At 39.4% G+C, this 27542-nt stretch overlaps 1 protein-coding gene across 3 annotated transcripts; it reads right to left on the bottom strand.

The window, feature by feature from the left end:
- Positions 1–177: 177 nt before the first annotated feature.
- On the bottom strand, positions 178–27146 carry PANK4 (pantothenate kinase 4). 3 transcript variants are annotated; one of them, XM_026085606.1, is made up of 19 exons: positions 26906–27146; positions 23061–23143; positions 21925–22133; positions 19589–19772; positions 18730–18822; positions 17164–17317; positions 15662–15843; positions 13726–13807; positions 12439–12539; positions 10384–10539; positions 9291–9403; positions 8717–8804; positions 6605–6756; positions 4973–5028; positions 4416–4465; positions 2950–3057; positions 2412–2512; positions 1888–1956; positions 178–1301 (listed from the first exon to the last, which is right to left on the bottom strand). In XM_026085606.1, exons 1-19 carry the CDS (start codon positions 27063–27065, stop codon positions 1088–1090), a joined length of 2355 nt encoding a protein of 784 aa, XP_025941391.1. In that variant the 5' UTR covers positions 27066–27146; the 3' UTR covers positions 178–1087. The 3 variants fall into 3 exon arrangements, with proteins under 3 accessions (XP_025941391.1, XP_025941393.1, XP_025941392.1); XM_026085608.1 differs by lacking the exon at positions 26906–27146 and adding an exon at positions 24497–26540; XM_026085607.1 differs by lacking the exon at positions 1888–1956.
- Positions 27147–27542: the final 396 nt, after the last annotated feature.

The following is a 27542-nucleotide window of genomic DNA, read 5'->3' as shown; positions in this document are numbered from 1 at the left end:
TTGCTGTCAAAGAAGAATCTTTGAAAATCAGGGAGAACAGTTCTCTCAACTGCATATTACACAGTTCTTCAATTAAGCTGTTTTTCATTTGGAATAAATCATGCCAGAGCTGGAATGACTGATGCATGCACATGCTGGTTTGCAAATTAACAGTTAAATCACTGCATTTATGTATTCTACATCTGATGGAAGGGAGAGGAAAAAAAAAAAAAAGGCAAATTATTTAGAAGTGGTTTTAACTGCAGTGCATGAACAAAAAAATTCCTACCAGTCCCACCATTAAATAGCTGCAGGTAACAGAAACTAACTTGCCTGTGACAGCAAAATAGCTAGGTATTCCTAAATAAAGCAGTACAGATTCACTTTGAGGGTAATTTAGATATACTAAATTACTCGGCAGTGATTAGAACTTAAGAGGGTCTAGGTGCAGAATGCTTTCCTCCCCCCACCCTTGATTGATTGTTAATAAACAGTGGAAGTAGTAAAAGTTAGGAGTTCTTCCAAATGTTGGTAAACTAGCATTGTTCAGATATCTACCATGCTCTCAGATCATGACAGTTCTATTTTAAATACAGCTTAAGCAACATTTGTTAGGTTAGAAAGTGGACCAATCCTTTAACCGAATTAACTGCAAAGAGTATGAAACAATTTAGATAGATAGCTTTAAAAGCTAACATGGCAAATGCAACATCAAATTCTTTCAGCACTTTAAAAACTATTTGGTACAGGCCATGTCATTGCTGGCAGAGTAGGCAGAGATGTATAAAAGGTTTCATTGACATTTAAATATATTTCTATATGAATGTCTCACAGAACAAAAAATAAAGTATTTTCATCACAAATACTGCAGCATTAAAATAAACACTTACCAAAATAAACAATGAGTGATATACATATATATATTTGAATGTGTATACTATATAATGAATCATATTGTTGCTTTTTAAGTCACAAAAGCACAATATAAATACGGAATTTCCTGTGAACTCTTTTCCCTGTTGTAATAAAAATACATTCTTTACAGTTAAAGTAAAACTAGTGCAAGTCCATTCTGCTGCTCCTGTTCACACAGTTTGCCAGAACTGTATCATTTACATGGCACTTCATACTTAAAAATGACACTGAAAATTTTCCCTCCAAGACGATCAGCAAGCCAGGAGTTTTTGATAACAGCAAGCTTGAGGCTCTCGCACTTCAATGCCGCATAATAATTTGTGTGGATAGCACGACCCATGCCTTCAATGATAACCAAGTCCGTCTCCCGTTCTCTGACCAGCACAGCCAAACCTTTATCCAGGCGGCTGAAATGAGAGGTTTGACTTAGAAATAGTCATCCTTTTACACGTGAAAATGAAAGACAGGCTGTTCTAAGGGCTTTATCATTTATAGAAAATGTGGTGGAATATGGAATTTCTGATGGAATTACTGATGTAACAGCAGCACTTAAACTGAAGAAAACAGGCTTCAAATGTAACTTTAAAAACCTTCATTAAATGTATGCAGAAATGGGATTTCCCACAAAACACAGGTAAGTTTTGCTTTCAGTAGAGAAACTTAAATAAAACTAAATAGGCTAACAACATGAAACACTCTTTATAGTTGAGTTCTTGGTCTCGTGCAGGATTTCACCTCATCATAACTAAGCTGCTCATGAAAGTGACAATGTGCAATTGCTGAAAACCAAAATTATAAGAAGTAAGATGTAGAACAACCAGTAAAGCTTGATCAATATTACAATTCTGTAACTGCAGACTGAGCAACTCTAATAGTTTTGTGGAAGTGATTCATACCAGGACATATCAGGAAGGGCAGCCGAGATACTCCAGAGTACCTGGGCAACCTTTATCTGATGGAGACAAATAACAAATTGGTACTTTGCCAATATACCTTAGATCTAGACATGGAGAACTTGAACCTGTCTGGACCAACAGCAGCTTCTCTTCCCTCAAGGCAGATCTTTATTTAAACAAACAAACAAACAAACAAACAACAACAGTTACATTGCTACCCCAACAGGGTCATGGAAATCTGGTAACAAGCCAGACAGTTCAGACAGTGAATATTTAAGTGTTCTTGCAAAGTCGTCTTTTCCTGCCAGGACTTCTCCCAGAAACATTTAGTGTTTTCTTGAGTAACAGGATTTAGTCAGCTACTTATCCTCTACAGGATATAGAGGTTACCAGGGAAAGCAAAGTCAAGAAAAATAATATGCTTCTAATTATGAAAGTTCAAGAAAGAGTTGATTTCTAAATGTTTCACCTTAATGAAAACAACAGTAAATCAGCCCGCAGATCTTACTTTCAGGTTGTGTATTTCAGACACAAACAATTAAATACAAACTACATATGTAACAAGGAACTTGCTTTTTCTGTCTATGTATGATACACAATGAAGACCAGTTATATACTTACTGAATGACAGGATCCATTGCTGCTATTCTCTCAGTAACAATCAGGGATTCACTGTAGGTAACATCATTTAGGGCAGGGCCAGAGTTACAAGCCAATATAACCTGAAGCAAAATGTCAAAATATTCCCCTGATTAATGCAGGCCAAGTATGGCATTAGAGCTGCTTGTTTAAAATCACCATCTTTATTTCCTGATTTATTTTACATGAGCAGACAAGAGAAGAGAAAGGCTGGAGGCCCAAACCACATTTTCCCTGAGTTAACCAGTTATTTCATATCTTTTGAAATTATAGGCCTTTGTTTAGCAAGTTTAAGTCTTACAAAGGCTCCCTTTTCTTGTTAGCTTTCACGGACTACTCAAAATTAGACTGTGGAGTCCCAAGGATTTGGGGCCAAACCCTGAAGCTCATTGACTTAAATGGGATTATTTCCAAATTAGATGCTAGACTGGCCAAGTGAATTGCTGATAGGTATTTAGCAAACCCTTCACCAATTACAAAAGATCTATTACATATTGCATGCACAATGGAAATCACTTACCTCTGTCCCTCTAGAGAGGAGCTCTCTGACAAAGGGAAAGACTCCTAAAATTATGTCTATGCCACTGTTATCTGCGAAAATTAAGGCACATTTATGAGGAGGCCCCTCCTGTAAGAGAAAACCAGTGCATTCAGGATTAAGTTCACAGTTCATTTCAGTGAATAATTTGTGTTGTCTAAAGCCTTTAATTACTTTCCTCCATTTGAGAAAGATCTTTCAAACTACATTGCTAAATTAAACCTAAAACTGCCAACTAACAACATGCCAAATTCCACCAGCTGTGAACAGGAACTTACTTCAGAGGCTTCTGAATAGCAGGTAGCTAGGCCTATATTCCTACTGTTTGGGGGCTAGATTATGGCTAGCATCTTGTTACTCTATGCAGCTGTTAGCTGAAGAAGCTGAAGTTCTCTAAAATAGAAGCAGCAGCAGCAGCAGCAGCAGCAGCAGCAGCAGCAGCAGCAGGGGACAGCTGTCTAGGTCTTACATGAACTGGTTGGTTATCAGGGTAAGTCTACCTTTGTGGCTGGGTCAAGGTAGCATGCTGTATGGTGAAAGGGATTGCGCCTTCTACCAGGAAAAGGCAGGATGGACTGCTGGGGGCAGTGACATCCTAAAATGACAAGGCAGTTTCTATTCTCCATTCACCTTTTAATTTGTTCCAAATCTGATGCTATGAAACTCAGTTCACTACTAGCAGAAGCATATTCATAGTGAACAGGGCTTAGTTCCTATCAAAAATTCCCGTCAGGATAGTGCTTGAACCTCCTTAATTACCACTGGTACACAAGATGCATTTGACTAGAAATTAGCTGATAAAAATCATTACAAGTATTACATCTTAAAGAAAAAGAAATTATTAAAGCATACCAAGCTTTTTCAGTACCATTTCCTACAAATTTTCAGACCTATAAAACAATCAAAAGCTTTAACCTTTTCTATGAACCTTGATTAAATAGTAATAGACATCTCACAGACCAAAAAAAGCTTTGCTAATTGACAAGTTAATTATCTTCAGGAAGCTCCTAAATTAATGTAGTTTTGAGATTGGCTACGCAGATGGAGGAACAACCTAAAAAATACATTTGCGCCCAAGCTGTCAGAATTGTGGGTCTAATTGCATAGAAATAAGTGCCCTTATAAAGAAGGGACACAATATGGTTATGTTGGAAGAGCTTTGAAAGCAGCCCAGTTCCAAATGCTGCAGTTCCTGAGGGAATTGAGCTGAGGAGCTTAGCAAGTAATGAAATGCTGGACTAATTCCTTTTATTCCTTTCATTCTGGTATGGCTGCTGAATTATTGGTAGTGTGTTACTAGAATTCATTTTGAATTGCCTGAACAAAGTTCTAACGGTTAAATACATTAGTCATAAAACAACATTATTAATCTTGCACTCTTTTTTTTAAAAAAGTAATGTATTATGTCTTTAATTATTCAATGGTTAGTAAAAATAGTACAGCCGTACCTTCAGTCGCTCTAGCCATTGACTGTAGGAATCTTCTAACCACGGACGTTCTGTGTCACAGACAAAACTGTGTTAGCATTATTTTTTAGACAAACAGTCATTCTGTACACTATGGGGAAAAAAAGCATGGGGAGGGTATTTTTTGTTTTTTATAGATGCTTAAGCATTAAAGCATCTGAGCTCAGGTTCCGAATGCTAAACCTGCATATTCAAAGATGTCCTAAGCTCCTAATTACGGGAATAGCTCAGTTACAGCAGTCTTGAAGTGAAATTTTTATAATAAAGTAATGGAATCATGTAAGATACTTATCATAACTGATCCTAGGAGGGCTGATGTTGTACCTCAGGGGACATTATCTCCTTGACAGGATTAGCACAATTATTAAAAATAGCAAGCATGGCAAGATATTTTGAGTATCTGGGTGGCTAAGACTTAGGAGAGTGATTTTCAGATTTCAGTTCTTTTGGAACACAAAGAGCAACATTTCAGTGAAACTCTGCAACCTTTATTTCAGGTGACCCTAGCAAGTACTAATAACAAATATATTTCCCTATACCTTGCAGTTTTGACTTGGCTTCTTCAAATCCAAACTGTGGCTCAGATTCCAGAACACTGTATCAGAAGAGAAATAAACAGTACACAGTTAAGGCAGCTTTATCGCATATAAATGTATCATTCAATCATTTCTTTAGCAGATGGCCAGCAATTTTATTGCATCAGGTGTAGTGCAGAGTGTGGATAAGCCCAATGACTGAACACACGATACTTTTTATGTTTATGTTAAAAAGAAAAGGCTCAGATGTACATTGAACCAGAGAGTTTTTATGCCAAAATAAAAAAGTTTCAACATACAACTGTTTGCAGGCACTAAACGGTAGGCAAAAAAAGAAACCTTTTTGATCTGCAGGCCACCATAAATGTAGTCATGGTCTGAAATATCTGCATGGTAAAACAGTGCTTTACAAAGTCTAATTTGAAGACTGGACTATAGAAGTTTTTTTAAAGCTGTACCTATGTGGGGGGAAAAAAAGGTATTAAAATAACTAGATATGGATGTTAAAAGGTACTGCTACTGGCAACATGTATTACAAAGTAGCCTCGAACAGTTAGGTGGTAATGCAGGAAGACATAAGGAGATGGCTGGATTCTTAGCTGTCAGTTAAAATATTACACCATGCTGTTTTGCTTCATGAAATAAATAGACTATTCCTCTTGCATTCTGTGAACAACGCTTGCCAATCAAGTCCCATAAAAGATAAAGTTTCCTGGACCTACTATTAAGTGACATTTCACTTAGGCTGTATCTCTTAGCTCCTCCTTGAAGGGAGGGAGAGACACACTTTCCAAGAGCGGCAACTACGCTAACTACCCTTACTGCTGTCAGTTCAAGGTTCTGTGGTTGTGGGCAACATCAGAAGCAATGCAAGTTTAAAAATGCCCGTCTAACCTTCAATCATCTCATGTTGAATGGACCTTTGTTGATTTAATCAGAAGGAAAACGCCTCAAATAAAAGCATAGAAAGGGAAAGTGCTGAATGTCAGCTTCAAAACAGCACCCCTCCCCCACACCCTTGGATCTATATTAGCAGCCTGCAAAAAAGAAAGTGGGAGTTCTAGAGCTGAAAAATCAAAAATATTTCAAGACTATTGGTATTCATATCCTTAAATAAATTCATGACTGCTGACAGGATCTATAAGGAAAAAAAATTCTCCAAATGGTAATAAAAAAAAAAGTATGTTAATCAAAAGCAATATTTAGTCATTATAGGAGACCACCCAACTTACCACATTACATATTCAGGGGGTTTAAGTTATCAAGACAACTGTGGGTTACAAAGAGTAGCATATTTTCTATATTACAGGAACATAGTATCAGATTAAATAGAACACATACCCAAAAGCAGTGCTAATAACAATGTCTGCTACAAGCAAAGCAGCCAAACTGTTGAATATTAAATGCTGTGCCACTTAATTCAAACATTCACATTAACATGTTTTCCAAGTTTAAAGGGTGGAAATATGAAATTTGCTGCACCACAACAATGCTTGTAAATAGACAACCAGCAATGGATGAAGGTGAAATACAAACTACAATTAAAGTTAGATTGGTGCACTTATTTATTTTTTTTAAAAACAATGGGATATTCTGTGTCTTAAAAAGGGTGCTTTTAAAACATTTAACACCTACTCTGAGACCGCTTTTGCTCCCCAGTCAAAGACATTCCCCGCAAGAAGTCCTTTCACCAGAGCAAACTGTCTCTCCTCCCAGCCTAATGAATCCAAAGATTCGATTACGCTTTGAAAACATTTTAAGGCTATGCCATTTTCTTTCTGCTTTACCTGTAAAAAAGACACGAAACATTGGATTTACAGATGAAAAATTCTTACCCATCATTGGTTGTCTCAGTCCCAAGACCACCTCCAAGCATTCTCCTCTAGGTTCATGGCCTCTAATGGACCAACAAGTTACTGTTATCAGCATGCTTAGGATCAACAAGAATTTTTTTTTTCCCTGGGATTCTAACAGAAAGCTTCATTATTAATAGGATATATTCTATAGCTTAAGAATTACTTTTCTAAATAAATCAGAGGTGCAACAGATTTTGGGCAGCCTGGAAAACGGGGAGTGGACCCAAGAAAAACAACTTCAGTAGTAACACGATCTATCAAAAAGCAGATAATTAGCATGAGGAGGCTTACCACTAGCATTGTGCAAAAACTGGAGAAGGGTGGGTTGGGTTTTTTTTGTTGTTTTGGGGCAGTGGGTTTTCTTTTTGTGCCATCAAGAGGTTCATCATCCCAGAAACTTAAAATCTTTCAGTTTTTTCCTCCCCTTCTACCTCCAGTAAGATCAATACTACATAACTAGTCCATTGAAAAATTTAAAGATGATGTAAAGGTGGTACTCAATATGATTACCAAGACCTTATCTTGGCAATATCTTGTTTGAATTATAAAAAAGCAAACACAAATAAAACCCACCTCTCACCCATTTTTTTGTCTTGTTCTTAGAAGTGAATGTAACATTTGACACCACAGATCCAAAACAGCAGGGAGAAGCTTCTATGTATTTTTCAAAATATGTTAATAGTCAAAAAAAAGTCTCCAACCAGACGCTGGCAGTTATCATTTGCATGTTCACACTGAAAAGTGGCAAGGATCAGGCCTACAGGAAGTTATTTTTGAGAACTATTGACTTCAAATACCCTCTCCCCCAACCCTGCTACATATAAACCACAGGGAGGAGTAAACAGCTGCACAACAGCAAGAAACATTTTTAAAAATAAAAGTTAGACATTATGTATTTACATACACCTCAACCCAACTTAGCTAAGTATGTGAATGATTACAAAAGCAATCAAGAATCCTTTCTTAGCACAGCAGGAAATTAATCCAGAGACAATAGCTAGTTTAAGGAGAGACTGCCTCAGCAAGAAACAGAAGGGGTGGAGGAGGGTTTTTTTCGGGCCTTTTGGAGGGGTAAAGGGGAAAGAACACAAACACGCTATGCATGAGCCTCCCCCCTTCCTTTAAAAACAAAAACAACCACCCTACCCCACCACGGACGCACTTCAAGGTAATTAAAAGTACGGAAATGCAAGTTCACAGCATTGGTGACTTTTGCTTGCTGCTGTTGAGACTGTTAACTGCTCTAAGTGTTTTTTGCAATTGTCTGCACTTACATGCTTACTGGAAAGTACATAAGTAGCTACACATAGCTTTCTTTAAATTTGAAAACGGCTTCTACCCCATGAAAACAATTACAAGAAAGAGAGCGAAAAAAACATTCTTAAAAATCTGCCAGACTGCAGTAGTAGCCTAGGTATAGGGGAAGTAGACTGACAGTCCTCAAGACAGAAATTCTCAGGTCACTGGTAAGGTACTCCTTGCCCAGGAGAAGCACAGGCTTCTCCATGTAGCCTTCTCTGCTATAAACGGAAGGAAGCACCTCCTCACTGAAGGAGCAAGTTACAATAGTATCTGGTGACAGACATGAGACACTCATCAGGAAAGGGACTGGCAGCATCAATTCACTTCTGAAAAGTTCCCAAAAGGTTAGCACTATCCTCACCTCGAGGGGGACGAGCATTTCAGAGGTCAAAGGCTCCATATCCCATTAGCTATTGCTGTTCCTCCTCAGAGCAGCAACCACCAACTGAGTAATAATGTTGCAAGACAGCCAGTTACTTATCTCCCCCCCATAAGCCATTACTTATACAAAGTTTCAGAGTATTAAGAAAAAAAAAAAAAAAGTCTTGAACTTACATGTTGTCCACCCTGTAAAGCAAGAACAACTTACCTTTGAGTAGGGATCTGGAAAATTGAATTCATTTAAACAGTGTTCCCTTGTATCCAAGAGACTTCTAACTGTTAAGGTACCATATGCACTTTAAAAAGGGAGAGGGAAAAAGAAGGTTAACTACTTCAGACAACAGAGAAAAATTATTTTCCCCCCTCTTTTCTCCCAACTTAGGATGAGTTCCAACAAGCCATAGCATGTCACTTATGCACATTAGATAAAAGTCTTTATACGCCACATGCACTTAATACTGGTTTTAAGTGGTAAACATACTAAACAGGTTATTTAAATAGAGAGAGGGCAAATGTTCGGAGCACCAAAGATGCTAGATACTTGAATTAGTATGTTACCATTTTTAAAAATTGTAGGCTATTGATCATTTTTCTGTTGAGATGGAATTTTTTTTTAGTTAAATTCTAATATAGGAGATCCCAAAGTTCTGTTCATAGAGGACCTGATATTTGGACCATCAACTTGCTGTAGCCTCCAGGCTAGTTAGCTTTTAGTTATCTTTCAGTTTGCTCTGCTCAGTAAAAGCAGCCAGTGCTGAAAACAGGAAAATAAAGACCCTTACAAAGGCTGCTGCCTGAGTGTCTGGAGCTTATTCCAGTATTTCTGTCGGAACTTTTCAGCTCTCTCAGACGCATCAATAGAGTCTGGTTGACTGGCTGCAGCACGCTTTGCTACCTGGTAGAGAAATGAGGCAAGACTGAAATTACTAAATGAATTCTTCCTCCATGTAACTAATTGGAAGTTCAGTCTGAAAAATATCTGCTATATTGTTCAGTGTCTGCATACTAGCTAGTCCTTTCTACACAGTATCTTCCATCTTTCCTCTTCTCTAGCCACCAAAGAACAATTCTAAGTATCTCCTCCCCTCCCAAAAGATTTGAAGTTTATTTTCAACACTGTGCTTTCAGAAATGAAGCACAAGTTCTAACTACTTGGAGGGAGAGAGGGGAAGAAAAGCAGAAAAAATTAAAAAAGAAAGAAAAAAGGAGAAAGTTTACATAACAAATTAAAACAGTCCACATTAAACCCTTGTTTCTTTTTTTTCTTTATTATGGTAAGGTCAAGTTAATAGGTTGCCCCTGTGTTTTTCCCAGCCCTTCTCCTYCCCCCACACAAAGTCATGGATTTTCTGATTTGGATTTGCTTACTAAGTATACATAGCTCTTAAGTGCTAGCATGCACTGTCTGACTTGGGAAAACACAATCAGTTACTTAGTGTAAAAAAGAAATAATTCAGGTCTGATTAAATCATGCTTTTTGGATGCAAAAGTGTCTCTAGGTCAGCAAGACTGTTCCCAAGAGCAGAAAACAATAGAAGTATCTTTGACCATTGCCTTTTTGGCCTTTCATTGTGTAATCATCATGCTCACCAGCTCTGCAAAGAGAAATGACATGTGGTGTTTAAGAGATGCTTTGGAAACACCTCAAAAACAAGCCACAAGAGAAGAGCATTTCTGTCTCTGAAGATACCACAGATCTAGGAGACTTGGATAAATTCAGATGCCTCTGTTAAAAGGGGAAGATGAACTGTACTTGCATACAATAGGTTTGACACATGCAGGTATATTTTGCAGGCTAAACACATCAGTTCACAGAAAACTTATTCACTAAATCTTTGCATCATTCAAACACATGACTGCATTGCAACAACTTACCCCATCCAAAGCCTCTTCAAAGCAAGTTAGCCAGTATTTTCTGGCCATGGCATCATCTGTGAGGTCAACAGTATCTGGAATATAGGTGGATGGGTCCTTCAGCAGTGGCAGGTTAACAAGTGGTCTCTCCAACCTATCCATTTCGAACATGTCAAACTAGATGAAAAATTGGAAGAAGAGTTTGTTAGAATTTATTCAGAAATTGATCCATTGCAAATTAAACTAGTAAAAGGTCTGCTGAAGTCCACCCATAACTAAAACTGATGGATTTGTAGACAACTGCATTAGAGTTTATGCTATTATAAATAACACACTCCCCTGCACGGATTATTTATCCTGCCCACCTCACAGAGGTTATCACTGCCTCATAGCAAGCTTTCATTATCTTCCTTCCCTGCCTCCCCTCTAGTGCAGAATCTGCTGTTATCAGGTTCAAAGACAGGAGTGAAAGAGCTGAGCACAGGCTTTGTTCAGAAAGGAATGTTGCTACACTGCTTTACAGCTTCATTTTGTGCTCCTGATTATGTCTCCAAAATTTTGCTTGTACCTCGTGAAAACAAGCTTTAGGACCAAATTTCTAAGGATAAAGACTAAATGGATGCAAAATATGCATAGTTACACAGCTCTGTATATATGATGTGCCTTATTTCCTGCATCTCTTCAAAAAAAATTGTGCATGTATATCTTTATATGTTATACAGTTATTTGCTCACATGGCATTTGTAAACACAGAATGTTCCAGTAAAGTTCAGACTAAGTAAAGATCAAAACCTACAGTGTGACAAAACCTTGTGTAAATAAACCAAAGCAGTTGCTAAATAAAGATAGCCTTCAGTATTAATTTCAGTGCTGAAGACTGGACTTTTCTAAACTATGATTTCTGCAAAGAGATTTCACTTTATACAAATAAAGTGAGTGCCAAGCAATGTAAGAATTCAAAATGAAGCAGCTGTGGACAGTATGCTACATCTGGTTTAAGATGCCTGTACAAATGCCTACATGAAAAATCTTTTCACAGATTAAAGTGTTGACAAACAAGAGGAGATCATTACATTTGCACTTTTTTTTTTTATCTGTCCTATTTTATGAGTAAGAACTAAAGATCACAGTATTATTTTTTTGGTCATACTTGTAATCCACAATTTCATTACAATAATTCATTTAAGTTACAGCAAACCTTAAAATTAGATTTTTTCGTATATAGACAAAACTCACAAATTTCATTATTTGCACGTCAGAGTGATTAATCGGTTGGTCTAGGAAAACATTCAGTAAGAGTTCTAGTAACCAACAGAAAACAACTCACTGAAAACACTGAAAACTGTGAACTTTACTCACTGAAATCTGTGAGCAGATAAACCAGTGATGGAAGAAATTAAAAATAAAATAAAATAAAACAGAAAAAAACTCCCCAAACATACTTGACGTGAAAAACACTGCCCAGCAAAAACAATAGTGAAATGAAGACACTGAGCGCCACTATTCTAGCTTTTTTTCGAAAGCACTTCAGGAGATGCAGTATTGGAATATTTTATGAACCTTAATGTATTTTCTGATTGTCTGTTGTATGCTAGTTTCACTGTGAAATTGGAATTACTGTACTGCCAGTATATCTGAGATGGATGCGCTCATGCTCTGTTCAGTTTTATAGTTCTCCCCTCACAGAAGATAAATAAATACTACTTAAAGACAGAGGAAGATCAGATTCAGAATTCTGTGGCACAAAATTTCAGCTGTAGCAAAACCCAGATATTTCAGAGAAAGGGTAGGAGAAGAACATTTCCTCCTTTTGTGAGGCAAAACAAGACAAAGCAGAAGCCACAATCTCTATTTATGAGACACCAAAAAAAGAACTGATCCACATTTTAAGAACGTGGGATGACTTATATGAAATTATCAAACCTTCACACACAACCTAAGACACCATATTAGTCATTCCTTTTGGTAAGTAGCATAGTCCCGGGGCAAGACGCAACTAGCTTGAGAATAATCATCTAGGTTCCTATCTTCATCACTAAGGGAGGGCACTTAATTCTAGAAAATACAACAACGTACCGTACCACTCCTTGTTCTCTGCATGGGGAAAACATCAGGCGATGTACTCATAAGACCAGAACTCCCAGCATAATTCTCTCCCCAGCTATACTGATTTGGATCTAGGAAAGAGAGAGAGAGAGAGAGACATAATCTGAAAATACAACCGGAAATACTCCCATGAGTGATTCTAGAGACAGCATCCCTTCAGAGAAGCTGCTTCACTGCAAAAGCCATTTTTCCTTGTGTCTTTATAAATAAAGACTACTTTTCCCTCTACCCTCCACAGCAGTGTTTTTACTACTCAGTAGATTACCTAGCTCAAAAGAGCTTCATACTAAACTGAATGAGACACAAGACAATTAAAGTTCTAAAATCATTCTATTTTTTACCCCCTTTCCTTATTATTAAGTGCTATAAAGAGCAGGATGTCTTCAAAGCACTACAGCTGGTTAGTTTTTCTATCACTATCATAGAGACCATTTCTTATTTCCAAATCTAGATCCATTATTAACACAATACACTACAAAAATCTTAATCAAAGTACATGATATGTTTTGTATAAACACTAGAGTTACTTCTAGAAATTTCTTTCATTTGAAAGAATGTCAGTCAATTTCCTGATGTACAGTACATGCTACAAAAGCAACATGCCTTCAGGGGCACTGGATTAATTCCTTAGTAACTGGTTCCTTGCCAAAATCCCTAAATTGGGTATGAAATTAAATCCATTGTTCTGAAGTGCATTTGATATTTACTAAAATTAAGTAGCATTAATAAATCTCACTATTGGTTCCGCTGTAACTAATGCACTGAATGGCTTGCTTGTATAGCAACAAGACAAAAAAAGTTATATAAAAGGCAGAATTCAACCAAAGCAACCTATACCCACAAAATGCTAGAAAGAAGTGTCTCATTGTTCATAAATACCTGTGAGGCTTTCCACTCTCAAATCAATATAGTTTTGAGATACCATTCTTCTTAAGCACATTAACTGAATTCAGAAGCTGGCCTCTTTGAAGAAGAAAGTTTTCAGAACCCCAAATTTAGAGGTACAGCTGCTCTTTGCAAAAATGCGGAAAAGAAAATAGCCAAATCCTCCAGGCTTATCAAAGGAGAGCAGGAGAACAGTGAGAAATTAAGATGTCCTTGCCAGAATATATAAAAGCAAAGCCCAGCATTTGTGTTTTTAGTGCCAAATGTATTTATTTAGGCAACAATTCACATGCAGCCTCTTAAGAGAAGCTTGGACATTACACTGACATTTCAGAACACAGCATATACAGAACATAGCAATGCTGTACTTACTGTCTTGTTCAGCTCCTTTTAAAAATGCCCCAATGGCTCCCAGGTAGCCTTCATGTCTCAGGAACAATGCCTGAACCTCTCCCTGCCACAATATGAAACATTGCAATTGGATGGTCCCTGATGGCTAACATGCACTTCTTTGTCACTAGTTTTACACTTAAATTTAATAGAAAAGACTAGAATATAGTAGTATTCATTTGTGCTACATTCTAACACATTCAGTAACTTCAGTGATGCAGCAAAAATGGTGTTCCTGAAACACAACTTCAGGACGTACTGCTTACACACATCACTGCACAGTTATAAGACAGCTGGGAAAAAACACATGCAGAAGTGGTGCGTATTCTAAGCCTGTGCAGCCACAGAAGCATAAGGAAGCCAGTACTTCACTAGAAAGACCACCACATCATTCCATGAATATTCAACTCCTCTTGCTTGAAATGGCTGGAAATACAAGGTCATCTGATTTCTAGGTCTTCAACATAAATGTGTGCCACTGTGCATCCAACACATTCAAGCCATTAGTCATTTCCTTTATCTCATTACACTGCTATTTAACATTCAACAATATACAGACACCCTGTATATTATCCATAGGCAAGCATTCCCCCCATCAAATTGCTAATAAAATACAAGAAAGCTAGGGAGAACAGAAACATCCCCCATCCTAGCAGCGGGGTCCTTTAGCTTGCCTAGGCAAGGCTGGGCGAGACACTGTCTTTTCTAAAGAAAAGTCAGCTATGTCTAGAACAGTAAATGTAAGAAAACTTAATGCTCGGGTTACCTAAAGTAAAAGATCAACTAGAGCTCTCAGAAATTTTGCATAGACTGAACCACTGATAAAGCTGTGCTTACAAGAATCTAAAGCTGTAGTTTTGTAATAGTTTTCTTGAAACCCAGCCAAGTTTTAAAGAAAGGGACTGCAATGGTGAGACAAAGGAAAATAAAAGCAGCATACAGAAGTCTCCTGGCTGAAGCACTGAGATGAAAAAAAATCATCTAGATATCCATATACCATCAGTTCTGTAAGACTACAATATAAATTGTAAAGGTGCAGGAACTAACCTACCTCTAACAAGCACTAAGTGAGCTTTTGGGCTTGATGACATTTCTACCGAAAAAACTTTAATTTTTGCCACAGCTTCAAAACCAAGAAAGAATTACAGTTTGCATTTTTTGTTTTGTTTTGTTTTTAAACACTGATATTAACTGCTAACTATCTCAGCAGAACAATCCCACATTGCACAGCCTGGGGGAGGAAAGAAATAGATGAGAGTCAGCAAGAGGAATTGAATAACAATGGAAGCTATCTAGGAAGATAGTGAAAATTCATTATATGACAGCTAAAGGAGAGCCTGTCAATCAAAAAAAAAACAACAAAAAAGGAATGGAGAGAGAGAGAGACAGGACAGGTGCGTGCGTGGGAGAGAGGGGGCGGGCAGGGCAGGCAGGGCAGGTGGGCGGGTGAGAGGGCGCAAGAGGGGCAGGCAGTGCAGGCGGGCGGGCGAGAGGGCGCAAGAGGGGCAGGCAGGGCAGGCGGGCGGGCGAGAGGGCGCAAGAGGGGCAGGCAGGGCAGGCGGGCGGGCGAGAGGGCGCAAGAGAGAGAGAGAGGAGCAGGGTGGGCACACGTGTGAGAGCAATAGAGAGCAAGAGAGAGAGCGAGAGGTAGGGTGGGTGCATGCGTGTGTGTGTGTGAGAGAGAGAGGGAGAGGGAGAGAGAGGCAGGGAGGGCACAGGCAAGCGAGAGGCAGAACTCCCAGGCCATTCATATTTATTTTATCCCTCCCGCAATCAATCTTTGTAGCTGTGCCTATGTAAACAGCAGCCCTTTAAGCTTACTTAATTTGCTAATCCATTTATTTTAGTCTCTGAATTGCCAACGAAAAGATACCTAAATGCATGACTTTGCTATTAGGAAATTCTCTGCTTTCTTTACCTTGGAGAAGAAGTTGATGCTGTAGGTTATTGTGCGCATGGTAACAGGGTGACCCCGAATAAAGAATCCTCCAAAATATATTTTATCTAAGTTATGGAGTTTGGCATAGAGGCAGGCAAGTTGGCCAATGTCGTTGCTGATCATATGTAGTAAACTTTTTGCCATATCTTCTTTGGAAAATTCTTAAACAAAGGAAATAGTAAGCGAAATTAAATACAGTTGAAGAATGCTCAAAGAGACAATATTTTTCTAACAGGTGGCCTACAGCTGGCAAAAAAATACCTTGAGTAGATTCAACGATTTCTTCAACTAGCAATAAAAGGGATGAATTCAATTACACAACTTAAGAGAACAAAAAATTCAGCCCTCCCTTTTACTACTAGCTCTCTGCTCTAGGGATCAGTCTACCTGGCTTTATGATAAAGTCAGACAGCTTTTATATATACAAATATATAAATTTTTTTCCTGTGATGCTTCATAATTAGTAGGAATTCTAAAGCATCACAGGAAAAGGATGGAGAGAGCTCTTTATGCTTGACCAGTTTCTTTATACATGTAAGAAGTGTTACCCCAAAGATCTTTTATTAAAAACACACAAACCAAAAAACACCCTTCAAATAACAAGCAAGGCGAAAATCTATTTGACTGAAGGTACCGTGGAAAAAAAAATGCACTGAGCYTCTGTGAAAGAATGCTAGAGAAAAACCTTGTTGAAAGGCCAACCTCGCATGAACTCCTTTTCTTCTCTCTAGGAACCATGGATGACAAGTCATCTTGACCTGAGATGCACTTCAAGCACTTTAATAATTTGGAATTTTATTATTTGCAATATTATAATAAAAACAAACAAACAAACAAACAAAATCACTACACCAAGTATCCAGCATGCCATATGTCCTTTCCTGGACCAAAGAAAGCCACATTATTTCCCACATGAATGAATTAACGTTGGCTTAACTAGGTAGCTATTTCACTTTCCCTAGGTTTACATAATCCCAAACTGAAAATTTGAATGCCTGCTTGTAAGACAGTATTATATAAATATTTTTAAATCAATAAAATATTGTATGGGCAAGATCAATAAACTACTGTGCAGATAAAACACGTGCAGGCAAGATCATGAAAAACAGATTATGGTAGTTTCAAGGCAATATTAGATTTGGTGGTTATTTGTCAACTCTAGCTGCTTGGAGACCATTACCAACCTTTGATTTCCAAGGGTCAGAGGAGATGGTTGCATTTCTTCTCCCCATTAGCTTCAAAGCAGAACTCTAAATAAMCAGAGCAACTCAGGCAGTGCTTCATGTTCCCTCCCAGTCCAACATACATAACACAGGGAAATGGGTATGGCAAGATATGTTTATGCTGATGAAGTTGGCAACTACATTTCCATCCTTTAAGTGTTAGCAGGAAGCTCTCAAAAGAAGGAAATCCCTGCTGACCGGCAATAAAAAGTATTAACTGTATAGTAAATCTCGAGTAGATCTTTTCTGTACTGGTACCTTTATCTGCTGTAGTAGATTTCCCGAAGCTGCTAGCTATTAGATTGCCGCTTAGCCCCAGGGTCTGGTAGGCCCCTCCATACACATCTTTCACCAGCATGTCTACATTTGTGTGCTGTCCCTTTGAAGCAAGCTGCAGCAATTCATCAAATTTCTGAGGAAGAGAAGCAAACAGTGTTACTCCAAGTTTTCTGGATGGCCAGAGAACTTTGTCCATAAACCCAGACTTCTGCAGCATCTTTATTGATAATAAATGAGGGGTTTGGCTTGTTTTAGAAACATCCTCACCAGCAAAAGACATATTATTTCTAGTGACAAAGACTTACCCGGAGTCCGTATCTTAATCAGATGGACTGATCTTGGAGCTCCTTTAACCACGAAATGCACAGCCAGTGCTCTAAAAACTAGACCTCATATAGTTATCTGCAAACAGTTTTCTAAATTTCCCCAGAAAACTAGAGATGGAGCACAAGACTGATCTTCTTGTCTCTTTTGCAGTACTTTGGAGAACTGAAAACCATCTGGCAGAATGCAGCTATCCAAGACTAGCAGAGCATAAAATAAGACAAAATTCACCAAGTTCTGCCCTGCATACAACCCCAGTGAAAAGTTAGAACATGAAATTAGGTTATAGAGGCATAAATAAAAAGAAGTTGATCCAACATCACCAAAAAGCTTGGATTTCATAATACTTCAAAAAGTACTCCTAGTTATATTTCTTCTCATACAGATTAGCACATACAGAATTCTAGTCAGGAGCCTTATGCACCTCTTGGAATGAAGTAAGAAACACAGTAACTAAGAACAAGTAGAACTATGTCTTGAGGCATATGAAAAAAGTGTCCAAAATTCAACAGACTAAGCTGTAGAAATGCATTAATGTCACTGAAAATAAACTTGCACGTAACCTGCATTCTCCCAATACTGACTAATAATTGGTCTCTCTCTGTTTTGCTTCTGCAGGTACTACAGCAGGAATTAGGTGGGCAATTCATGTTGAAACAGCACAGAAAATTAACAGGCCACTTGGAGCAAGCTGTTCTCTGAATTATATCCAGTTTTAAGAGAGAAAAAAAGAGTTCATCTCTTCCTATAAGCTTGTCCTTGATGACCACCTCCACAACTCCAAGTAGGATTAGTATTTTGCCACTGACAAGCATCTTTTTTTTGTCCATGTATTCTAGTAGTGTCTTTTTGCATTTCAAATTTGCTTGCCTTTATGCATTAATACCATAGAAAATATGAGCATAACTCAGGGACTCAGCCTAGTTATCTAACAGTCTAGGAGCATAAGCACTTAGTGGAGAGTACTAAAACCACCCCAAACATCACAAAACTGCCTGGTTTGTTTTTGCACAAGGGCAGCAGTTCTTCAAATACAAGATAAAAAACCCACAGGAGATGGACACAGTTTTGTTCATCTTCAAGCAGCCTAATTTAGCTTCCTGGTCTCCCATACAAACATCACTTAAAATCATTATTTCTCCCTATTGAAAGGGTATGGTATTGCACCATTTTGAGCTTCCTCTCAGCATCTCATTTATTCTCATTCCCCTTGAAAGATACCTTTGTTTTTGTGAGCAGTGCTCCAAGACCCCAGAAGGTTCCGCCTCCAATTGAGCTCCCTCCAATCCATTCAAATTTGTCTTCTGTTTCTACCTGTCAATAAAGGCAGATTTTGCTTAGAAAGTCCTATTGTAACTATAAACACACAGTTAAACATGACAACACTTTTTTTTTAAGCAGGGGGATTGGTGCAGGCAGAACTATTTAACTGTGTAAACAGCAGGTGAGAAGTTCTCCAGAGGTATTCCACAAACTTAAAATCCTAAGAGCTTTCTGCTCTATGTAGAAATCACTTTCCCAGCATCTGCCGTGAGGAGAGAGATTTGCTTACAGGTCCAAGACAATACTTCCCATTCCCTTCCATTCATATCAAATAAACATATGTGCAGTGCTGCTACTCTCCAACACAGAAATAGCAACCTCTATGGCAAAGTTCTGTTAGGTTTAGCTGCTCCAAGCTTTTGTCACTAATGGCTAAAGCTTAATTTTCAACTGAACACCACAAATAGCTTTCAAAATCTCTGTATTTATTTCTAGGCCAACATCTTAAATATGGACATTAAATCTGATCCCCTAAACAGTATAGCAAAAACCCCCACTCTGCTCTGAGAGCCTTTGTCCTCTGCAGTTAATGCAGCAACTTCTCTAAACACTGAATTAAATCCGATTGAAGTGAGATTGTAGGAGTCAATGGAAAAGCATTTAACTCATTAAAAAACTGATCAAAAAAAAAAATCATGATTTCCTTTTCTAAACTTTGTATGTCCCTTGAGAAAAAGCAATTATAAACCTAAAATAGTAAGATGTTTCAGATCACCTTTATCAAATTTGATGAGAAAACATTTTAGCAACCACTCACCTTCACTATAGAAACCCCAGAGCCAATATTGACTAGTAAATACGGGAAAATATTTGGGTGGTTTGTCTGAAATCGAAATTCTGTATCTGAATCTTTCTGGTATGCAAACACTTCATGTGGTATGTTCTTTAGCACAAAGTTGCATCCTTTAATTAGGCAGGTCATTACATCTTCTTTATCTACTCTGAAGAGAGGTGAAAGAGAAAAAAATAAAATAAAATTCACAGTCCTAGGGATGAGTAACTGTACTTTTAGACATTAGTTTTTAAAAACTTCACAAACAAGAGCTAGTAAGCCACACCACATGGCAAAAGTCCAGATCTCTTAAACGATGAGGCCCAGATCTGCATATGTTCCGATGTCCAATTTCCATGCCAGAACAGACGGTCGAAAGTCAGACTGTACTTGCACAGTAACTTTGATCTACATTAATCATGCTGTCATTAAAAATAATTGTGCTCCCCAGTTTGCTTGTTTCCACTGCCTCCCTAGTGCCAGCACCAGTATATATGCACCCACACATATATAAATCAGTAGGAAAGGAAACTTATCTGGAAATTAACTGAACAAAACAGTGTTCTATCGCTCTTCCCTTCTCTCCTCCAAAAAGGCCATCTCAACATTTCAGCACTCATTTATGACAGATTAAAATGACTGCAAGGAGCCTACTGCTGAGATTACCAAACACAGGAGAAAAGGAGACACCTCATAAGAATAATAGAATTCACAACAGTACATATCCTGAGTAGGGAGGCTAGGGACATGATACATAGCCCATGTAAGATGCAAGCTGTAGTTCAGTCAGCGAACACTTTATGGCTTCTGTAAACTTCTGTATCTTATGTATTGTTACTGAAATTATGTATGCTAAATTTCTTGAATGAAATATCAGAAGTAGAAGCCCTTTTGAAAACACATAAGCAAAGTACAAATGTACATCTCGATTAACACAGAACACTAAGATGTCAGGGAGGAGAAGCTGCTGCTTCTTTCTGGGCCTGTGGATCTATTAAGTACGAAATTCTTTACCCATTAAAAAACAGATGCACCACAAGAGTAAGGGGAGAAATGCCTCCTGGTCTTGATTAACAAAAACTTAGTAAGAGCCAATAAGGCAGTGATGTAGGCTGGTTTGGAAAAAAAAAAAAAAAAAAAGTTAATAGAACCCTACCTATCAGAAAAAGAGAGTAATTTGAAAAGGCAATATAAAGGGAGATGGCCATAGTACTTTAAAAACTGAGGATGGTGCTCTTTAGAATTACAGCACACGAGAAGTCTTGAAGTTTTTGCCAACGATATCAGGTAGTGTTTTATTTTGGTGTAAATGAGAGATATGTTTATCTAAACTTACAGTAGCTTTTTGGCACACGCCTTTTGATATAGGTGCTTGAATGGTAAAAAAATTAGGCTGTAAATTCACGGGACTGTCCCTTCATTCTCCTGCAAGGCTATGTTTCTACATGAGGTTTAGGCAGGAGCTATGCAATGAATTACTGTATCATATCAATTACTCATTTCTGGACATGCACGGAAAAGCATCAGGAGCTTTTAGAACTGTAACTTGAGAAGCTGGGCAACTGTAGATATTAAGTACATCCAGGATAAAAATTGTTTACCAACAGGATTTTGTTTTTTAATACTAAAGTCTTCCTTTCATGAACTTAATCCTAGACTTTTAAGTAGACAGATCAAGTCTCATAAAAGAAATGCCTGATTACAGTAACCGAATTAAAATTTCTCAGTTAAAATCCCTGTTAGTAATGAATTTACTAATTACTGTAGTTCAAATATTACTGCACTTTATAACCACTGTAGGTTTTGCCTAGTGGCACCTCTGCCCTTGTGGTTCAACAGCATGTCCAAAGCACATTACTGACAACTGGGATACCACTGCTGAAATGCTGTAGCTTGTGAGGTGAAAAGTGAAAAGGTTTATCATAATCATGATGCACAGCAGTTTAAGCTAAAAAGAAGTGGGTGCAAGTTAAACCTTTCATAGAAAAAGCTGTGATAATACCATACTTTTTCTATTACTGCCTTTCTGCTGGAACCTGCATTCCTTTCCATTGGCTCTGCTCCCGGACCTCTACTATGCTAGTTCATAATCTTTGTGCAACTTATGTTCACTAACAAGACAGTCCAGCCTGATCTGACCCAGATGAATGTACACATTCTCTGGCTCCATTTTTGCTATGTAGGTGGCTACTGCTGGCAGAAGAACGAAGTGGAAAACAAGGTTAACATTAAGTTAATCTATAAAAACTGACTATGATGAAGAATCACTTTTACAAAGAAGAAATACACTCCCATAATTAAGTTTTAACAGTTCCACTTACTTCAACCCCAACTTCTTCTCAATAAGATCTTTAAATTTATAGGCGCCACCACCTGTAGCTTTGATTACTTTTGTCTCTGTATTGACTAGATGGTCTTTGATGAAATCTAGGCAGGTTTCAATATAAGTGTTTTCAAATTTAATGAAGTGAAGTCGAGCTGTAATCTCCTCCTGAACTGATATTTCATATAAAGGTTCATGTTCTATGTCCTTAAAAAAAAAAAAAAAAAAGTATAGATTTCATTATTTAAAATCCTTCCCTGAGAAATAAGGGTATATGCTAAACAACTGAATACTTGTGCTTCCTTTGCCTTGAAACTGTGTTAAGGCTACCACAGCATAACATCCCAAGCTGCTTTCAAAGAAGAATGCCATTCCAATAAATCCTAATATTCCTTAAGAAGCCAAGAATATAATCAATTCCCTCCCATGCATTAGACATATGTGAGAAATGTCAATGTGTGAAACAAAGTTATGCTTACACAGGAGGGTGGTTATTTATGTTTTTTAAACCTAAGTGTCATACCAATCTGTCTATAAAATAACTATTTCAAACATCAGCTGTAGCAATCCAGGCAATTTGAACACCCAGAACCTATAGGAGGAGGTGAGGAACATAACTGAGTTTTCCCATGTATGGACTGCACAACTTAGAAATCTTGCTACTAGTCTTTCAGTGAAGAGAACACCTATGATGCATATATCATGTGAATTTGGATCTAGAGCTATATAAAGCTTGCAAAGCAAAAGCAATTGCCAGACCCAAGGTGAAGATTAGTTTCCCCTGGAATACACCAAAAGGTTATTAACAGGAGCCAAACACTCTTCCAAGCTGCAGTATAAATGCTTTGGGATAGTCTTAAGTATGTCAGTATGTATTAGAATGTGTGTTTAAAATAAACATTTTAGTTGTGACAACTTATTTCAGAATCATAGATGTTACAGAAGGTCATATTTAAACTATGAGCAAGTTGTAGCCAAAGTTCTATAAAGAGCAGGGTACTATAATAGTATAATGGAAGTTTTATTTGGTAGCTGTGAAAAGCCAGTCCAGTAATTCAGACTTTCTGGGTTTGGCTGTATCTTTGCTCAAAGTCATTCGTATGCAACTGATACATCATATAATGCAATTCTTACCTTTCCAGAATGATCAAAGGATCTCACTCTTGCTACTTTATGCTGTACAGTTGAATAATAAGCCAACTTGGTTAATGAGCCACCTATTAACAAAAAGATCACAAGTTATGATTCATGCCTCACCTTAACTTATGTAAAACATAGTTAGGGCAAACAATCTAACACAGTTCTTGGTTTTAAGACCTTCTCAGCTAAAGACAAATATAATTAAGCTAAGCACGTAAAGCAGTGACCCAAAGAACCCTTGTCAGGAAACTGATTTGACATGGCTAACTCCAAATGCACTAAAGATGAACTTATGCCCAAGTGATGTGGGGATGACTGAAGACAAGCAGAAGTGAAAGAAACAAGAGTTCTTAGTCAGCTAGTCCACTAATGTGTTTACCCACTCTATAGGTAACTAAGAGTTGAAGGACTGGAGGGAAAGAATGTGCATTAGTGTAGTGCTTACGCCAGCCACTGCTAGTTATCTTGTTTGAAAATTTTTTATGGAAAACCCCAAATCTGATGCTTATAAAAGGATTTTATGAGTAGGTTTGCCGTGATTGAGCAAGGCATGCCCTATGCACAATCAACAAGTGTTTCACCAGGAACACTTAAGTAAATATATTCCTAACTCAGTTTCAAGGACAAGCTACAAATTCAAAGCTCCTTAAAGGATGAATTTAAGTACTGAGTAACTCTACTACAAAATTATGCTTCGCTTTAGGGCAAACAACATTTAAAATTAAGCTTCCAGCAGAAAACTTAAGACACGTATACATTTTCACAAATTCTTCAAAGGCTAAACTAAGATCCTTTAACAGATAACAAAAAAAGCAAATGATGACACCAACTTTGACCATAGGATTTAATTTTGCCTGTATGTGAACTGAGAAGAACTTGATTTAACTAAGACTTCCTTAAACATACCAGTTAGCAAAAATTACCAACACCCAAGTCCCAGCAGACCAACCCCATCAGCCTCTTCTCTTCAGGCTATGAGTATGCTTATGTCAAGACAAAGCTTTCAATACTCATCTTGAAACAGTACATAGTCACTTGCCCTAAATATGCTATCTTTGCACCTGATCTGCAAAAGTGAATTTAGGAAGCTAGACTAATTTCACTAACTTATTTTCCTTAGGAAATAAATCTGCTGGCACATTTGGTACCTTTGATATCTTGAATCAAGTAGAGATTTGATTCTGAAAGCAGGGGACTGTCAAAGACCCTGCTTTTTATTTTGTAAAACTAGTTTTGTTTTTTTTTCCTCCAATCTCTGAAGAACACTTCAATGTCTCCTGTTCTAAAGTATCAGTTTGGTTCATAAAACTCTAAGCTGCTTCGGCTGTTAGAGAAAATCTTAAGAAATAGAAAACAGGAATCTATTTTAAGTCATATTAAAAAGTAATTTGGGCTACAAACTACAACCTTATCCATATAAGAAAAGTTACCTTTAACTTTGCATCCATATGTTGCCTTCTCAGAACATGAATACAAGGCAGTCAGAAGGTCCATATCTTTCTGTGCTTCAGTTCTACTATATAGTTGAATTCAAATCTGCATGCATTAATTGCCTCTTGCCAAAGATTTGGCGTATTACCTCCTTTCAGTAAATTTGCAATGCATCTCGCAGAACATGCAGCATATAAAACAGGATGCAATTATGACCAGCTACTCAGTTAAAACCAAAGTCCCAACAGTAAGTAAAAAGTTGGCAAAGTCATAACATACTACCTAAGCTCAGTGGTTCTAAACTCTGCTGCCTTACAGACAAGTGTAATCCAGAAACGCAGTGTAGGCAAGTGAAAAGTAAAGCAATAGGCACCAGATAATTTTATATATATAACAGTACTGTCATCTCTTCAATAATGCTCAAATAAAGATGAAAATTTTTGCAATGTTTAGGGGAGAAATATGAGGCTTCCATCAGGAATTTTAAGCTAAATCTGCCTGAGGCTGGTTGCAAATGATCACTGACAGACATTTATAGAAACAAAAGCAATAAAGTATTCCTCACCTCAGATATTTGTTTCAGTGCACCAGCCAATACATTAAAGTTTCTAGTAAACAAAATTCAAACTCTGCTAYGTTCTGCTGGTTCATTGTTTAAAGATTTTTTTTTTTAAAAGCTTCTTTCCAAACCTCTAAGTAGAGGAATCGCCAAACTTGTCCTGAAATGTAATAGTGTTTGTACAACACCTATAATACTAAATGCAGGTGCTTCAGCAGTTAATTTATCATCAGATAAATGGTATGTAAAGTATGCATCCATTTAGCTACGCTTTACACTTTCTCCACTCCCTCCCCCAGTTTTTTGACTTAAAAGTCCATTCAGGACACCAGCTGAGACATATAACCAAGGTTTATAATTAATCCTACAGCTCTAATTCCACTCTGACCCACTGAAAGGACTAAGTCTAACTCTCATTTTCACAAACATGAAATAAGCGACTACCTTCTGAAGGAGCTAAGTATACTTGTGATATAATAACAAGGTTATATATTATGGTGCATATAGTCCTCCTTACACACAGTAAGTCCATACCACCCAACAGAGCAAACTGGACCAGAGGACTAAAGGAAGCTTGCACCGGGATGATCATATGGCACAGTGATGTGCCAATATAGCAGCCAGTGTTGAATGCAAAGAACTGTTGATCTGGGTTCTTACCAAGTAGTTTCACTGACCTACTAATTGCAAAACAGGAGCAAAATGTGTGAACTGCCATTTTTGGTTTCACTGATCCCCCTAGCAGAATGAGCGCTCATCTTTGCACAGCTTGAAGTATCATCAACTGGCTTTGCTCAGATATGGGAACACATTCAGTCGCATCCTAAAACGGCTCACTAGACGAGCATAACTCTCTGCTGGGGGGCCGTGGCACTCAGCTCTCACTTTCTGATGTGCATTACTGTATCCACCCCTTAGTGCAGGCCGTTGGCCCCCCAGGTCTGCCACATTCTCAGGTCCAGGCATAGGACACAGGGTCTTTCTGCACATGACTGCAGCAAGCAAGCCTAGCTTGCTGCTGCTATAGCCCCCCCACCCAGCTCAAACCCACTCCTCTCCTCTGCAGCCACTCTGCTCTGCCAGAGCAGGGCAAGCAGCAGCCTTGCCCTAGCCCCGTTTCTTCTCTGAGGCCTGCTTCAGGGGCACGGAGGAGCCCACGCCGCACACCGCTCTCCTGCGCCCCAGGCCCTCACCGCGGCCAGCAACAAGGCTCAGCCGCGGGGCCGGGGGCTCCGCGGGGCTCCTCCCCGGCTGGGCCTAGCCCCGCGGCGTCGCCCTCTCGCCCGGGGCGCTGTCCAGCTCCGGGGAGGCGCGGCTGCCGCCTCAAGGCCCCACTGAGAGGGGAGCCGCCCCTGCTCGCGGGCACTGCGTCTTCTCTAGCAGCAGCCCCTCGCGGGCATGGCAGCCCTCTACCCCACCGCCTCGCTCTCCCTGCGGCCGCCTCGGCCCCATGGGATTTTCTCTCCCCTCGTCGCCGCCAAGGGCAGCCCCGGGCTGTTTCTAATCTACTTACCTCAGCGGCCCGTTAACAGCCGCGAGCGGCATGTTGGGGCTTGTAGTGCCGCTCCCCGCCTCCGCCTTGCCACCGCAGGGTTGCGGGACTTCCAGTCCCGCCGTGCCCCGCGCCGCTATTCCGCCGCGGCGCCTGCCGGGAGCTGTAGTGAGTCTCTAGCACCCCGCGCAGGGTCGAGGCGCCCCAAGGGACTGCATTTCCCAGCGTGCCCCGCACTCCAGCAGGCTGCCAGTCCCCGACGAGTCCCCTCAGCGGGCGAGAGCCGCCGCCGCCCGTCCCTCGGCCGTCGCCCCCTCCCTCCTTGCCTCCTCCGCCCCGCGATTCACGCCCGGTTACCGATGTCTATGGCGAAACGCTTGGCGTTCTCCAGATTGCGAAAGATTTCGTCAGGCGGAAGGGTGATGCTCTTGTCCAGGCTGCCGTGACCGCCGCTACCTCGCCCGCCCCGCTCCGCCATTTTGATCGCAACCCACTCTTTGCTTGGCCTCATCGGCATGCAAATGTATGCGCATATATTTACATACTAATAAGGCCAGCGCATAGATTATGCGAATGAGGCGGGAGCAGGGGGCGGTGGCCGCCGGGCAGGTGAGGGAAACTCCTGTGGGGAGTGCGCGTGTGTGCGCGCGCGCGGGGGCGTGAGTAGGTGAGTGCGCGTGCGCGCTTGTGTGCGCGTGCGCGCGCGCGCGCGCGCGCGAGGAGGTGAGTGTGCGCGCACGTGTGTGTGTTCGTGGGAGTAGGTGAGGGCGTGTGTGTGTGCGCGCGCATTTGTGTGTGTATCTGAGTGCGACTGTGAGTGCATTTACAAGTGCCTCGGTGAGGGTGTGTGAGTGTGTCTGTGTGAGACTGTGTGAATGGGGGTGTGTATGTGACTGCAAGTGCATGTTTGTGTGTGAGTGCATTTGTGAGTCTGTGTGTGTGTGTGACCGTGTGAGCATGTGAGGGTGTGTGTGAGTGCCTGTGCGTGTGCATG

This window comes from Apteryx rowi, unplaced genomic scaffold (assembly GCF_003343035.1).
Source record: "Apteryx rowi isolate R43461 unplaced genomic scaffold, aptRow1 scaffold_67, whole genome shotgun sequence".
NCBI lineage: Eukaryota > Metazoa > Chordata > Aves > Apterygiformes > Apterygidae > Apteryx > Apteryx rowi.
The sequence above is the reverse complement of the archived record's forward strand: the minus strand, read 5'-3'. Positions and strand labels throughout refer to the sequence as shown.